Source organism: Chiloscyllium plagiosum, chromosome 2 (genome assembly GCF_004010195.1).
Source record: "Chiloscyllium plagiosum isolate BGI_BamShark_2017 chromosome 2, ASM401019v2, whole genome shotgun sequence".
NCBI lineage: Eukaryota > Metazoa > Chordata > Chondrichthyes > Orectolobiformes > Hemiscylliidae > Chiloscyllium > Chiloscyllium plagiosum.
The window spans coordinates 3,214,486-3,231,860 of NC_057711.1; the positions used below are offsets into that span (position 1 = coordinate 3,214,486).

At 44.3% G+C, this 17,375-nt stretch overlaps 1 protein-coding gene across 4 annotated transcripts in view; it reads right to left on the minus strand.

Moving 5' to 3' along the window:
* Nucleotides 1-17,375, minus strand: part of LOC122556501 (pikachurin) — a 110,477-nt gene that overhangs the window by 13,354 nt on the left and 79,748 nt on the right. For 3 of the 4 annotated variants that reach the window (XM_043703235.1, XM_043703216.1, XM_043703207.1), the window contains 5 exons: nucleotides 14,904-15,015; nucleotides 8,373-8,489; nucleotides 7,231-7,411; nucleotides 5,193-5,216; nucleotides 3,132-3,210 (listed from right to left, as the gene is read on the minus strand). In XM_043703235.1, the coding sequence (XP_043559170.1) occupies nucleotides 3,132-3,210; nucleotides 5,193-5,216; nucleotides 7,231-7,411; nucleotides 8,373-8,489; nucleotides 14,904-15,015 (513 nt within the window). The remainder of the gene's footprint in view (nucleotides 1-3,131; nucleotides 3,211-5,192; nucleotides 5,217-7,230; nucleotides 7,412-8,372; nucleotides 8,490-14,903; nucleotides 15,016-17,375) is intronic. The other variant, XM_043703225.1, reaches the window with a different exon arrangement.

A 17,375-nucleotide genomic window follows, 5' to 3' on the forward strand; every position in this document is an offset into this window, starting at 1 on the left:
GTCACAGTCGAAAGAAAGGACAACGGAGAACTACAAACCTGCGTATACAGAAAACCGACAAACACTGACCAAATACTTAACTACACCAGCAACCATCCCAACACACACAAACGAAGCTGTATCAGAACACTATTCCAATGAGACACCACACACTGCACAGCGCAGATGAACTTCGGAAAACAGAGAAGAACCACCTATACAACGTATTCAAGAAGAACGGATACTCAAAAAAATAGAGTCCGCAGATTCCTCAAGAACAAACCACGACAAGCAGACCAAACTTAGCCAGAAATCCTAGCCACCTTATCATACATCAAAGAAGTTTCAGAAATGACAACCAGAATACTAAGACCCCTCGGAAACCTAGTAGCACACAAACCCACTAACACTCAAACAAAAACTAACAAACTTAAAAGACCCAGTACAACCCATGGACAAAACCAACGTTGTCTACAAAATTCCATGCAAGGACTGCCACAAACACTACCTAGGACAAACAGGAAGAAAGTTAGCCACCAGGATACACGAACACCAGCTAGTCACAAAAAGACACGACCCTCTCTCCCTCGTAGCCCTACACACGGAGGAAAACAAACCCACCATTTTGACTGGGACAACACATCTATCCTGGGACAGGCTAAGCAAAGACATGTCAGAGAATTCCTAAAGGCCTGGCACTCCAACTACAATGCCATAAATAAACACATGGAACTAGATACCATCTATCAACCCTTCAGAAAACAGACAGGAAATGACATCACCACAAACCCCAGGAACCCCATCCAGGACAAACATATGAATAGAAAGCAGGAGACAACAGCTTCGCTTCACTTGGAGGTCGCCACTGATGTTGTTACCTCGCCAGGTAATGAAACGTCTGGATATCAAACCTACAGCTCAGCGAGCAAACCTACACCCTAAATTCTGTTGTCCTGTGAGACAGCAGCGTTCCCCAGGATTCAGGATGAGGACTACTCTAGTTTTTTATTATATATATTAGTGACCAGGACATGGGTACACTGGTCATTATTTCAAAGACTGCACATGACACAAAATTCTGTTACCTAATAAACAATAAGATAGAGCATAGAACATAGAACAATACCGCGTAGAACAGGCCCTTCCGCCCTTGATGTTGCGTCGACCTGTGGACTATTCTCAGCTCATCCCCCTACACTATCCCAAAATCATCCATGAGCTTATCTAAGGATAATTTAAATCTCCCTAATGTGGCTAGGAGGTCAGAGATTTTAACATAGACAAAAGGAAGAAATGTGCAGACTCATGGCTGATGAAATTTAGCACAGAAGTATCAAGTGATAAATTCCAGTAAGGAAAGGCAATACAAACTGAATTATTATTTCTAAAAGAGGTGCAGTAACAGAGACTGGGGGTAAATGTGCAAAAATCTTTGTAGGTGACAGGACAAGTTGAGAAGGCTGTTAAACTAGCAACCAGGAACCATGATTTTACAAATAGGGATACAGAGAACATCATTGTGCTAAGACTTTGTAAACCACTGAATGGCTGGGATATAGTGTTCAGATTTTGGCACCACACTTTAGAAAGGGCATCAAGGCCTTAAAAAGGGTGCATAGAAAACCTATTGAAATGGTACCAAAGATGAGGGACTTCAGTTTCATGGAGAGTTTGGGAAGCTGGGATTGTCCTCCCTAAAGCAGAGAAGCTTAAGAGAAGATTTGATAGAGGTGCTCAAAATCCTGAGGAGCTATTTTACAGCGGATTGGGAGAAAATGTTTCTTTTGGTAGGAGGACAGGAACAAAAAAATGATCTGGAATGGGCTGCCTGAAATTGCAATGAAAGCAGATTCAATGGAAATGGATGTGAACATAGGAGGGTATGGTTAGTAAGTTTGTCAATGGCACCAAAATTGGAGGCGAAGTGGACAACAGTATAGTGCGGGATCTTGATCACATGAGCCAATGGGCTGACAAGTGGCAGATTGAGCTTAATTTGCATAAATGTGAGGTGCTGCATTTTGGAAAGGTTAATCAGGGCAGGACTTATATACTTAATTGAACGTGGAATTTCAGGTAGATAGGATAGTGAAGAAAGCATTTGATATGCTTGCCTTTATTGCTCAGAGCATTGAGTATAGGAGTTGGGAGGTCATGTTGCATCTGTACAGGATGTTGGTTAGGCCACTTTTTGAATACTGTATGCAATTCTGGTCTCCCTGCTATAGGAAGGATGTTGTGAACCTTGAAAGGGTTCAGAAAAGATTTACAAGGGTGTTGCCAGGGTTGGAGTGTTTAAGCTATTGTGGGAGGCTGAATAGATTGGGGCTATTTTCTCTGGAGTGTTGGAGGTTGAGGGTTAACCTTGTAGAGATTTATAAAATCATGAGGGGCATGGATAGGGTAAATAGATAAGCTATTTTCCCTGGGGTGGGAGAGTCCAAAACTAGAGACCATAGGTTTAAGGTGAGAGGGGAAAGACTTAAAAGGGACCTAAGGGGCAACTTCTTCACGCAGAGCATGGTGCGTGTATGGAATGAGCTGCCAAAGTAAGTGGTGGAGGCTGGTACAACAACAACATTTAAAAGGCATCTGAATGGGTATATGAATAGAAAGGGTTTAGAAGGATATGGGCCAAATCCTGACAATTGGGATTAGATTAATTCAGGATATCTGGTCGGCATCGCTTCTCGGCCTTTTGGCTAAGATCAAGTGTCTGTTCTTATCAGGAATAATAAAAAAAAAATCTGGTCGGCATGGGCAAGTTGGACCAAAGTGTCTGTTTCTGCGCTGTGCATCTCTATGACTCCAAATATTCAAAAGGAAATTGGACAATTGTTGGAAAAATAAATATTTATAGGACCTAGGGGAAAGAGCCGAGGATTGGAATTAAATGGATAGTCCTCTTAAAGAAGAATGATGGGCTGAATGTTCTCCTGCCATGCAGTCAGCTTTAATGATTTTATCTTGTCAATTAAATTAAATCCTGTAATTCTCACAGTGGTATTTGTTATTATCGATATCAACTTTCCAAACTCCCTCTGACGTGTGTTGTAATCCCTGACCTTCTGACTTGGAGGTATTATCTCTGAACCAGGACTGACAGGCAACACAAAGGGTCACATGTTTATGGTGAGCAGGAAGACACTTACCGCTTAAGGAAATTTGGATGGTCATAGGTGAGGTAACTGCGGCCAATGAACTGGGGGATTTCAATGGCATCTGTAATAGCTGAAATCACAGGAAGAAATTCAGTGAATCTCTGCAATTCCCAAACAGGCCGACAGAGGACAGCCTTGGTTCACATAGGGGCCTCAGCCACAGAGAATCAAACTCTCACACAGATGATGCCAGACCCATGGAATTTCTCCAGCACCTGCTGTTTTTACTACTTACTCATTTAAACTGAGGTCTGTCTCGCTATGTCACTTGTTTTTCCCTTCTGGAGCACATCGGAGACACTTTTGCGCCATGCCCAAGCTCCTAACATTAACTCATACTGAATACCAGTCAGAGTAAAGCTCCATCTACTCCCCTGTCTGCCCTTTAACCTCCATACCTCTCTTATCCCTGTATACTTTCCATCTTCCCCTAAATCTTATACACCCCTTCATCTCTCACTTCTTCCTACATGCACATTCTCCCTCAGCTCCTGCATTTTACCCCACACCACACATACATTTTCCTCCTCAAAACTCTCCCTCCCCAGCACTCTATCATCCCTCTCCACACTTGGCCTTCATTCCCAGTCTTTCTCCCCTCTCATTCCGCCTCGATTCCCAGTATCCCCCCTCCTCACTCATCAGGCAATCCTACCCATTCCCTCCCTCACACCCCTCCTCCATCACCCATTAATCTTCCCCTCTGCCCTTTCTCATACTTGCTTTCTTATTCACACATGGAATATATGTGGGTAAATAAGTGTTTGTGCATCTTGGAAGGAAGAATAGATGAGATGAATATTATTTAAATAGAGAAAGACTGCAGAAAGTTATGGATCAGAGGCATTTGGGAGTACTTGTGCATAGTCCATGTTTAGTGAATAATAGTTAAGGTAAATGGAACATTAGCCCTTATTTCAGAAGGAATGGAGCAGAAAAATAGGTTGGTTTTGCTAAGACTGTAAAGGGCACTAGTCAAATTACAGCTGAAATACTGTGAACAGTTTTGAGCCTTTCATGTAAGGAAAGATATACCGGCATTGGGGGTGATCCAGAGAAAGTTAACTAAGCTGAACCTGAATATGAAGTAACTGTCTTATGAGGAGAGTTTGAGGAGATTGGGACGGCACTTGTTGGAACATAGAAGAGTGAAAGGTGATCTTGTTGAAACATACAAAAGTCTTAGTGCATTTGATAGGGTAGAAAGATTGTCTTCCCGTTGTGGTAGATTTAAGGACCAAAAAGTGCAATTTCACAATTAGAGGTCACACAATTAAGACCAAGATGAGGGGGAATGTGGAATGAGTGAGTCTGTGGATATCTTTACCATAAAGGACTGTCAAGGCTGGGCCGCTAAGTATATTCAAAGCTGAGCTGGACAACTTCATCAGGTAGTTGTGTCAGGTTGCGGACACAACCATCTGATGAAGGACCAGCGCTCCGAAAGCTAGGCTTCCAATTAAACCTGTTGAACTGTAACCTGGTGTTCTGTGATTTTTAACTTTGTACACCCCAGTCCAACATCGGCATCTCCAAATCATTAGAATTATCAAATCATGACAGATATATGGTGCTAAAATAGCAAACATTCCCAATATTATTGAATGGAAAAACAGGTTTGAAGACCTGATTATATGTGTATTCACACCAAAGGACTGGGATTGGTTCCACAGTTGCCCTAGTAATGGACGCTTAGCTATCTATAATCCTTAGGAAGTGTGACCATACTCTATTACTCGCACTGAGCAGCACTTGCAGAGTAGAGCTCCCTCTAGAGGATAACCAGGACACTTTCATTTGGCGCATCAATTAACAAAATGTGGTGCAAATTCAGGAGTAGACTTGAGGTGGAATATTGATAAATCATTGAAAATGGCAGGGCCTGTGGACATGATGGGTAAGAAAGCTTACAGGATCCTGGGCTTTACAAATAGGGTCCCTCATTACAGTTCTGGTGTCCTCGGCTTGATAAATTGACTGAGGATTTTCCGATCTGCAAGCTCTACTCTGATGTTCTGGCTTAGACACCAGGATAGATCCTGGAGTACTTACTGTTCAGACAGTAATTTCCACATTCTGCAGTCCGTATGATGTAAAAGAAAGAAGACAAGATGGATTGTTAGCGATCAAGAGTTCACGTTACACAAGTTAAGCTTTAAGTCGGAGGCCATTTGGACCATTCTGTTCATGCTGGCTCTCTGAGGCACCTCGTGCTAATCCTTTGCCTTTTCCTGTTGCCACGTTGTTCCTTTTTAGTCAATGATACAATTTAAAGGCCTTGATTAAATCAACCACACTCACAGACAATATATTCCTGACCGTAAACAAGTTGCTATGTGATAAAGACGATCCTCACATCTCCATTGCACCCTTTGTCATTAACCTTCAAGCTGTGCTCTCTCATACTTGATCCTTGCACCAATAGGAACTGTCTCTACCTAGCAACTCTGTCCAGAAACACCTTGATCCAATTGCCTCTAAGGGGAACTTATCCATAAAAGGGGTTATGAACAATGGAATGTTTATCACGGGAATGAGAGTAAAATGTGGGTAATTAATTAGTCTGTCTGTCAATTACTTATGTTACAAGATGGAGGCAGGATTGATAGTTTTGCTGAGTGGGCTGTTTCAACCAGCATCTGTACACTTACACATGAACATACCCTCTTCAACTCTTTAACTGTTCATAACATCTTTAATATCTTCTGTTTTATTTCTTTATGTCTCCATTTCGAAGCTTTGATTTAAAGCTTATAAAGTTTTAGTTCGACTGCAAATAGAGAATTGCGTTGAGGGTGTGGTGCTGGAAAAGCACAGCAGGTCAGGCAGCATCTGAGGAGCAGCAAAATCAACAAAGGCTTTTGCCTGAAACATTGATTTTCCTGCTCCTCGGATGCTGCCTGACCTGCTGTGCTTTTTCAGCGTCACACTCTCGACTCTAATCTCCAGCATCTGCACTCCTCACTTCTGCTAAATTGAGAATTGCACCTGGCATCCTTCAGGAAGGATGTGAGGATCCTTGAGACTGACTGGAGTGGCCTCAAGGATGAAGGATTTTACTTTAGTTAAATTGAAGAATCAGAGCTTGTTGTTCCTGCAAGCAAAAGAGACTAAGGGACGGTTTAATTGAGATGCATGGGTTGATCTGCCTTATCTAAGCTTCTCACAAAGTAAAACTTAATTGTCTGTTGAATAAACCACTTTGCTGTCATGTGAACATTACTGTTCCACGCTTGCTGCAATGTTCCAGTGAAGCACAACACAAGCTGGAGAAATAACATCTCATTTTCCACTTAGACACTTCACTGCCTTGAAGTCCAAACATTGAATTCCATAACTTCAGAAACTGACTATCTTATGCCTTCCATTTTCCTTCCATTTCGTCTCCCCCATTCAGCTCTAAAGGTGGTGTTGTATTTGTGTCTTGTTTACTTTGCTCTTAGAAGCTTGGACTTATTCTATCCTTTTCACAACTTAATTAATACCCTTTTTATATCCTGCTAAGTTTCTCCAGTATTCTGTGTATGTGTTAGAAAGAAAAGCTCTTCTCACTGGCTGGTGGTACGAGGGCTAGCCGGAAGCAGCTTTAGAGTTTTAAGTAAGAGTTATGGGGGTGGAGTGGAGGATGGGTGTGAAGAGGAACAGTGAGCTGTCATGATCTGGAACTAACTGCCCCTGAGGGTGGAGAAAGTAGAAATTATGAATGATTTTAAAACGAAATTGGATTGAACACCTGAAGGAAATGAACATGTAGGATGACAGGAGCAAATAGTTTTTTTTATAAAATGAATCATCCACGGGATGTGGGTTTGGCTGGCTGGACTAGTCCTTATTGCCTAGGGGGGACAGATGAGTTGCAGAGTGCCAGCATTAACAAAATGGGCAGAATGGCCTCATTCTGTGCTGTAATGACTTTAAGTTTCCTAACTTAACTTTTCTTTTCTAGATTGTTTAATCAAGCAGTTTAATAGAGTTATTATAGAGGTTAATCATGCATTGATTATATGGTGGAACAGACTGGATCAGGCTTAATGGCCTCCTCCTGTTCTTATCTGTATCCTGATAATTCTTTGGCCTGACGGTTTCCTACCTTTTTGACACTGCAGTCCATCAAAGCCCAGTGGACAATCGCATTCAAAGGCACTGTGATGAGGATGGCAACTGCCTCCGTTGACACAGGGGTTGTTAACACATGGGTGGTCTGCATTCTCCAAGTTCACACTGGTACTGAAGTCCTGCTGGAGATGGATGGTCCGATCATTCAGGATTATCTGGAGAGGGACAAAAGTTTCAGCGTGGGAATGTTTGGAAATGTACACTGGAAAAATTGGGCGACACTGTCCGCAGACCGTGGGGATGTGGAGGATTGAGCTCTGCCAATGGTTTCAGCAGAAGATGAGCTGAGGCAGCGGCAGAATCGGGTGAATTTATCTGGCTGGAAACAAACATCCTGAACAAAGGGAGAGGGTATAGGGTTAGAATGGAGTCAATACACAACTGCAAGGGTGCAAACTGTCTACTTCAAGAGAATTGCCGGAGCTGGAGAAATAGAGTCAGTCACTAGGGATTGGAGGTCACAGCAGGGACCAAACACAGCCTTCCCAACATTTAACAAAATAAAATTCCTGCTCACACAGTACGGACAAATCAGAAACAATGTTGGAATCTTAAGGAATGAGAGTGAGGTTGAGCTGGATGTAGTCGGCAGACACACACAAAGACATACTCACATGGACACATATACACACAATAATATTCACAACACTTACACGTTCCAGAAACAGGGGTAACTGTTTAAGGATACAGGGTGGGCCATTTAGGATTGAGATGAGGAGAAATTGAAGACTTTTAAGAAAGATGTAAATATAGTTCTTAGAGCGAAAGGGGAGTATGGGGAGAAAGTGGGAAGAAGGTACTGAGTCATGTGATCAACCATGGTGTCTCTCTCACACACACACACACACACACACACACACATGGAGAAAGTGAGGACTGCAAATGCTGGAGATCAGAGTCGAGAGTGTGGTGCTGGAAAAGCACAGCAGGTCAAGCAGCATCTCAGGAGCAGGAGAATTGATGTTTTGGCCATAAGCCCTTCATCAGGAATTTCAGATGAAGAGCTTATGCCCAAAATGTCGATTCTCCTGCTCCTCAGATGCTGCCTGACCTGCTGTGCTTTTCCAGTGCCACACTCTTGACACATACAACACTCACATGACACAGAGTACTTACATTCTGAATGCTTCCTGTGAAAGGCTGCAAGACTTCAGAGTTTCTCCTTACATTGTCGTAGTCAGGAATTCCTCCAAAGAATAGATCAGTGTTACACTTTATCTGTGTGAAAGCCCCCTGTTGGGAGAAGAGATGCCAGTACAGACAATATGGAGTTCTCAGAGTAAGAGATACCACTCTCTCAGAATGGACTTGTTCTGAACTGTTTCTCTCTGCACAGATGCTGCCAAACCTGCTGGGTTCCTCCAGAATTTGTTTTTGTTTTAGATCTTCAGCATCTGCAATTCTTTGATTTAGTTTTGGTCAGATGTTTTGTTGGGTGAGTGTACACGAAGATAGACCATAAGATATAGGAGTGGAAGTGAGGCCATTCAGCCCATCGACATCACTCCGCCATTTAATTATGACTGATGGGCATTTCAACTCCACTTACCCGCTCTCCCCCTCTAGCCCTTAATTCCTTGCAAGATTAATAATTTATCAATCTCAGCCTTGAAGACATTTAATGTCCTGGCCTCCACAGTGCTCCATGGCAATGAATTCCACAGGCCCACCACTCTCTGGTTGAAGAAATGCCTTATTTCCATTCTAAATTGACCCCTTTGGGTCCTAGTATCCCCGCCTAATGGAAACAACTTCCCAGCATCCACCTTTTCTAAGCCATGCATTATCTTGTAAGTTTCTATTAGATCTCCCCTCAACCTTCTAAACTTTAATGAATACAATCCCATGGGATCCTCAGTGGCTCATCATATGTTAGACCTACCATTCCAGGGATCATCTGTGTGAATCTCTGTTGGACATGCTTCAGTGCCAGTATGTCCTTCCTGAGGTGTGGGGCTCAAAATGGGGCCTAACTAGAGCTTTATAAAGTCTCAGAAGCACTTTGCTGCTTTTATATTCCAACTCTCTTGAGATAAATGACAGCATTACATTCGCTTTCTTAACCACGGACTCAACCTGCAAGTGTACTTTTACAGAATCCTGGACTAGCACTTCCAGATCCCTTTGTACTTTGGCTTTATGAATTTTCTCACTGTTTAGAAAATAGTCCGTCCCTGTATACATTTATCCAAAGTGTAAGACCTCACATTTGCTCATGTTAAATTTCATCAGCCATTTCCTGGACCACTCTCCTAAACTGTCTAAATCTTTCTGCAGCGTCCCCACCTCCTCAGTACTACCAGCCTGTCCACCTAACTTTGTATCATTGGTGAACTTTGCCAGAGTGCCCCTAGTCCATTCATTCAGATCATTAATATATAAAATGAACAGCTGCGGCCCCAACACTGAACCCTGTGGGACACCATTTGTCACTGGCTGCCATTCCAAAAAATAACCTTTTATCCCAACTCTCTGCCTTCTGTCAATCCATGCTAATAGCTCACTTCGAACACCATGGGCCCTTACCTTACTCAGCAACCTCCTGTGAGACTTCTTATCAAAGGCCTTTTGGAAGTCTAGATAGATAACATTCACTGGGTTTCCCTGATCTAATCTACTTGTTATCTCTTTAAAGAATTCTAACAGGTTTGTCAGGCACAACCGCCCCTTACTAAATTCATGCTGACTTGTTGTAATCTGACCTTGCACTTCCAAGAATTTAGAAATTTCATCCTTAAGGATGGATTCTAGCATTTTACCAACAACCAAGGTTAGGCAAATTGGCCTATGATTTTCCATCTTTTGTCTTGATCCTTTTTTGAACAAGGGGATACAATAGTGATTTTCCAATCATCTGGGACTTTCCCTGACTCCAATTATTTTTGAAAGATCACAACCAACACCACCGCTATTTCCTCAGCCACCTCCCTCAGAACTCTGGGTTGTAGCCCATCGGGGCCAGAAGATTTATCAATGTTTAGACCTTTTAACTTTTCTAGCACTTTCTCTTTTGTAATGGTTACCATACTCAACTCTGCCCCCGAACCTCCTTAATTGTTGGGATATCACTCCTGTCTTCCACTGTGAATATCCTTGTGAAGATATTGAGCAATGGCAGAATTTTTTTAACATTCCTCAACTTGATATGGGCATCACTAGCTGGGCCAGAATTTATTGGCCATCCCTAGTTGCCCCTGAGACGGTGGGGGTAAGCTGCCTTCCGGGACTTTCCCTGACTCCAATTATTTTTGAAAGATCACAACCAACACCACCGCTATTTCCTCAGCCACCTCCCTCAGAACTCTGGGTTGTAGCCCATCGGGGCCAGAAGATTTATCAATTTTTAGACCTTTTAACTTTTTTAGCACTTTCTCTTTTGTAATGGTTACCATACTCAACTTTGCCCCCGAACCTCCTTAATTGTTGGGATATTACTCCTGTCTTCCACTGTGAATATCCTTGTGAAGATATTGAGCAATGGCAGAATTCTTTTAACATTCCTCAACTTGATGTGGGCATCACTAGCTGGGCCAGAATTTATTGGCCATCCCTAGTTGCCCCTGAGACGGTGGGGGTGAGCTGCCTTCTTGAATCCCTTCAGTCCATGTGCCGCAGGTAGACCCACAATGTTGTTTGGGAGGGATTTCCAGGATTTTGACCTTGTGACACTGAAGGCACAACAACATATTTCCAAGTCAGGGTGATAAGTGATTTAGAGGGAAACGTGCAGGTCGTGTTCCTATGTATCTGCTGCTCTTGTCTTTCTAGATGGAAGTGTTTGTGAGTTTGGAAGTTGCTGTTTCAGGACCCTTGGTGAATTTCTGCAGTGCATCCAGTGGTACACACAGCTGCTACTGAGCATTGCTGTTGGTGGGGGGGGGGGGGCTTATATTTGTGGATGTGGTGCCAATCAAGTGGGCTGCATTATCCTGGTTGTCATTAAGCTTCTTGAGTGTCATTGGAGCTGCAAAAGTTGGAAGTATTCCAGCACCCTCCTAACTTGTACATTTTTAGTGGACTGGCGTTGTGGAGTCTGGAATGAGTTACTCACTGCAAGGTTCTTAACTTCAGACTTGCTCGTGTAAAAGCAGGTGATTCCAGGTCAGTTTCTGGTCAAATGAATGGAGTTAAGAGTCTATTAGACACACACTAGGTGAATGATGCTACGGGCCCAGAGAATATGCTGGAGTCTTGATTATTACTATCCATAGCGCCAGGCTACAACACACTGGTAATGTGCACATTGCTACTGCAAATTCGATTCCCTGAGTGAACATGTTACCATCACAAGCCAAGGGTCGGAGTGGTGTCATCTGGTCCAGATGACTCTTAAAATCCAAAGACAGAGCCACATCATTGTTACTTGTTGCCTTATCTGGCCTTCCTGACATTCCTGATGAAGGATTCTCCCGCGCCTCGGATGCTGCCTGACCGGCTGTGCTTTTCCAGCACCACATTTTTCGATTCTGATCTCCAGCATCTGTAGTCCTCACTTTTGCCTTATCTGGTCTTGTCTTCTCTCTCCAACCTCTCTTTAGCCAGGGATCTTGGATAAAACTAAACATCCAGCTGACCAAATAGTCATAACATGGTGGCCAATGAATTATTCTGAGAGACCTGTCATTCAGGAGGCCTGCCCAAGAAATCTGGTGACATGCTGGTAATGTTACTAGACTAGGTGTAGGGGTGACTTGATTGAGGTGTACAAGATGATTAGGGGGTTAGATAGGGTTGACAGTGTGAACCTTTTCCCGCGTATGGAGTCGGGTATTACAAGGGGGCATAGCTTTAAATTAAGGGGGGGTAGATATAGGACTGAAGTTAGGGGTAGGTTCTTCACTCAGCGAGTCGTAAGTTCATGGAATGCCCTGCCAGCAGCAGTGGTGGACTCTCCCTCTTTATGGGCATTTAAGCGGGCATTGGATAGGTATATGGAGGATAGTGGGTTAGTATAGGTTAGGTGGGCTTGGATCGGCGCAACATCGAGGGCCAAAGGGCCTGTACTGCGCTGTATTCTTCTATGTTCTATGACTACTAATCTGGAACCTCATGCTAAAGCTCTGTGAGATGTTGGTTTAAATCTCACCATGACAGATGGTGAAATTTGAATTGGATAAAAATCTGGAATGAAAGTCTAATGGGGACTGTTGTGTTTTATAAAAACTTTTGCCACTTGAACACACCACTGTGTTCCCTGGCCAACATCTCTGTCTCAGGCTCGCTCTAGTACTTCAGTGAAGCTCAGCACAAGATGGAAGAACAACATCTCATTTTGCACCTGGGAACTCTGCAGCTTTCTGGACCTAATATTGAGTTCAACAATTTTCAGGCTTATGGCCATGTCCTTACCCCAACTCCACACATCACATGGGCTGCTGGGCTGCTACCACACACAATCCATTGTCAGCCACTCATGGTATCCATGAGTAGGTAATCATTCCCCAGACTGACCTTTAACCACTCCTTTATCTGCTTAGCTGTTTTTCTTTCTTTTTGGGCTCTATCTTCACCTATCGTTTACTCTCCCCCTTCCCCCCCACCCCATGTTCTGCATAAATGTCCACCTTTCCTTGCTACCATCAGTTCTGGTCACTGGACCGGCAAGGTTAACTCTGATTTCTCTCAACGGATGCTACCAGACCTGCTGAGTTTTTCAGCAATTTCTGTTTTTGTTTTTGCTATAAAAGTTCATCTGGTTCACTCACGAATTTAAGGGACAGAAATCTTCTGGCCTTACCAGGTCGGTCCTACAGACCCACAGAAGTGTGGTTCAGTCTTAGCTGTCCTCTTGGCAATTATGGAAGGACAATGAATCCTGGCCCAGCCAGTGACACCCACATCCCATTCCTAATACATACAATAAAAAGTAATCCCAACAGGATATAAAAATAACAATAATAAATACAGAAAGTGCTGGAGAAACTCAGCAGGTCTGGCATTTTGAACTGCAGAAATGCTACAGAAGATTCACACCAGACTCAATGTTAATTGTTTCTCTCTTCACAAATGTTGCCAGACCTGTTGTGTTTTTCCAGCATTCCCTGCATTTGCTTCAGATTTCCTGCATCTGCATTTACACAAGATTATTGCAGTGTATTTTCATGCATTTTTGGGAATTTTGGGTATTGCTGGATTGACCAGAAATTATTACCCACCTTCTACTTGCCTGGATGAGGATGATGGAGAAAGTGAGGACTGCAGATGCTAGAGATCAGAGTTGAAAAGTATGGCGTTGGAAAAGCTCAGCAAGTCAGGCAGCATCCAAGGAGCAGGAGAATCGGTGCTTTGGGCATAAGCCCTTCATCAAGGCTGATGAAGGTCTTATGCCCGAAACATCGTCTCTCCTGCTTCTCAGATGCTGCCTGACCTACTGTTTGGCCAGAAATTATTACCCACCTTCTACTTGCCTGGATGAGGATGATGGAGAAAGTGAGGACTGCAGATGCTAGAGATCAGAGTTGAAAAGTATGGCGGTGGAAAAGCTCAGCAAGTCAGGCAGCATCCAAGGAGCAGGAGAGTCGGTGCTTTGGGCATAAGCCCTTCATCAAGGCTGATGAAGGTCTTATGCCCAAAACATCGTCTCTCCTGCTTTTCAGATGCTGCCTGACCTACTGTGCTTTTCTAGCACCACACTTTTCGACTCTGGACAGGAATGGTGATGAGGTTCCTTCCTGAATACAGTTGACTGACATGTTATGCCATTTCAAAGGTTGAGTAAAGGTCAATAAGAATCATAAAAAGCAGAAGTAGGACAAGTGGATTAGACAGTAGATTTAGATTACTTACAGTGTGGAAATAGGCCCTTCGGCCCAACAAGTCCACACCTACCCTCCGAAGAACAAACCACCCAGACCCATTCCCTACATTTACCCCTTCACCTAACACTACAGGCAATTTAGCATGGCCAATTCACATAACCTGCACATTTTTAGACTGTGGGAGGAAACCGGAACACCCGGAGGAAACCCACGCAGACACGGGGAGAATGTGCAAACTCCACACAGACAGTTGCCTGAGGCGGGAATTGAACCCGGGTCTCTGGCACTGTGCCACCTTAGAGCAATATGGTTGTTAATTTATTTAAATTCCTCTGGCTGAGACGTGAACTCCTGTTCCTGGATGATGAGCCCAGTAACATGGCCAATACGGTACAACTCAACTACAATATATTTTTACTCTTCTGTGAAGAGTTATTGCAGCAACTTCCGCTGTGATTTATCAAAACTATGCCATACACAGTGGCATAGTGGTTAGCACTGCTGCCTCACAGCGCCAGAGACCCGGGTTCAATTTCCGCCTCAGGCGACTGACTGTGTGGAGTTTGCACATTCTTCCTGTGTCTGCGTGGGTTTCCTCCGGGTGCTCTGGTTTCCTCCCACAGTCCAAACGTGCAGGTTAGGTGAATTGGCCATGCTAAATTGCCCGTAGTGTTTAGGGCAGGGGTAGATGTAGGGGAATGGGTCTGGGTGGGTTGCGCTTCGCTGGGTCGGTGTGGACTTGTTGGGCCGAAGGGCCTGTTTCTACACTGTAAGTAATCTAATTGACAAATCTTGACTGCCCACCAATCTATTAGTTCGGTAGGATGGAGTGGGGAGTATTTCAGCATCTTAAGTCATCGTGCACCCCATCAACTTGTCTGGAACTCACCTCTGCCATCCCCTCCACAGCGTGTTGGTTATCTACCTGCAGGATTCCATTCTTGGCAGTACGAGACACCTTCACCTCATGCCATTGGTTCAGGGAAATGGGCTCCTTACTCCTATGGAATGAATTAGATAGACCAATAAACTACACAGGAGGTGCACAGGAAGAAGGCTGAAGGGCCAATGCATTAAATTTTTCAGATGTATACCATCACAAAGTCATAAACTCATACAGTGCGGAAACAGACTCTTTGGTCCAACTAGCCCGTGCTGACCATAAGCCCAAACTAAACTAGTCTCACCTGCCTAGTCCTAGCCCATATCCCTCCAACCTTTCCTATTGATGTATTCATCCAAATGTCATCAACCACTTCCTCTGGAAGTTCATTCTATACATGAACTACCTCTCTGTGTAAAACATTTGCCCCTCATCTTAAATTTCTCTTCTCTGACGTTAAAAATGTGCCACTATTAACTAACCATGCCTTCTAATTTCTCATCCAAATCATTTATATAAGTGACAATTAAAAGAGGACCCAGCACGATCCCTGTGGAACACCGCTGCTCACAGGCCTTCAGTTCAAAGCCACATCATGTCATGGGTTGGAGGTGCAACTGGTATTGAGGGCAGAAGTGGCAGGCTGAGGGTGAGTTATATGGAGAGGAGGTGATGTTGAACAAAGTGGGCTTTGTTCAACATGAGGTAGTTCATGTATAGAATGAACTTCCAGAGGAAGTGGTTGATGACATTTGGATGAATACATCAATAGGACTGTAAAATTATCGCCATTGAGTCCTAAAGGCTGCAGCGTCCCCAGGTGGAAAATGAGATGCCTTTCTTACAGAAAGCGTCAGACAGAGATGTTGATCAGGATGCAAGGTGATATGTTGAAGTGGCAGGAAACAGGAAGCTCAGCGACATTATTGCGGACAGAGCGGAGGTGCTTTGCAAAGCGGTTCCTCATCTGCATTTCATCTCCCCAACACAGAGGAGACCACATTGTGAGTAGCCAATACAGTAGATTAGATTGAGCAAAGTGCAGGTAAATAGTGGCTTCACCTGAAAGTATGTTTCGGGTCTTGGATAGTGATGAGAGAGGAGGCAAATGTGCTGGTATTACCCCTGCTGAGATTGCATGCGAAGATGCCATGAGGCTGTGGAGACATAATGGAATGGAGGAGGAGTGGATCAAGGTGTCCTGGAGGGACAGTCCCTGTGGAATGCTGACAAAGGAGGGGAGGGGAATATTGCCTGATGGTGGCATCCCACTGGAGGCGGCAGAAATGGTGGCTAATGATTCTCTGGGTGTGGGTGCTGGCAGGTTGGTAGGTGAGGACCAGGTCGACCCTATCGCTATTGTGGAGGGAAGAGAGGGAGTGAGGGCCAAAGTGCGAGAGATAGGTTGGACACAGCTGAGGGCCCTGTCAACCACAGTGCTGGGGAATCTGCAGTTGAGGAAGAAGCCGGACATTTCAGAGGCTCCTTTGTCAAATGTGGCATCATCAGGAAAGATGCGCAGATACCGGGAAACTGAGAGAACAGAATAGAGTCTTTACAGGAAGCAGGGTGTGAGGCTGCATAGTCAAGATAACTGAGAGAGTCAGTGGGTTTATAGTGGATACTGGTGGCCAGCCTTTCCCCAGAAATGGATACAGAGATGTCGAGGAAGGGAAGGGAAGGGAGCAGTCAGGGATGGAAGGTGAGAGTGGGGTGGAAATTGGAAGTGGTTACATTTTTTCAATTCCAGATGAGAGAGGGAAGCAGCACTGATGATATCATCAATACACAGGGGAAAGAGTTGTGGGTGAGGGCCAGAGTAGGACTGCAACAAGGAATGTTCCACGTATCCCAGAACGAGACAGTCGTAACTGGGATCCATGCAGGTACCCATGGGCACCCTTTGACCTGAAGGAAGTGGGAAGACCTAAAGGAGAAGTTGTTTAAAGTGAGAATGATCTCAGCCAGGTGGAGGAGGGTGGTGGTGGATGGGGACGGTATTTTTTCCAGAAGGAAGTGGAGAGCCCTGAGGCCATCCTGATGGAGGATGGACATGTAAAGGGAGGAAGCTGGAGCCCACAAACAGGAAATTCTGAAACCGACGCAAAGTATCAGAGAAGTTGTGGATTGGACAAGAGGAGAAAAAAATCCAGTCAAAGCAGGAAGGGATCAGTTTTGTTCGGACAGGTGCAGGCAGAAACAATGGGTTTGCCTGGGCAGTCCTGTTTGTGAGTTTTGGGAAGGAGGTAGATGCTGGCTGTGTGGGGCTGGGAGACTATCAGCTTGGAGGCACTGGGGGCAGATCACCAAATGAAATGAAAATAGTGACTGTTGTAGACACAATAATCTGGTGTCGAAGAGTGTGGTGCTGGAAAAGCACAGCCAGTCAGGCAGCGTCCGAGGAGCAGGACCATCGACATTTCGAGCATAAGGCCTTCATCTGGAATGAGGGGATGGCCCACGGGGGCTGAGAGATAA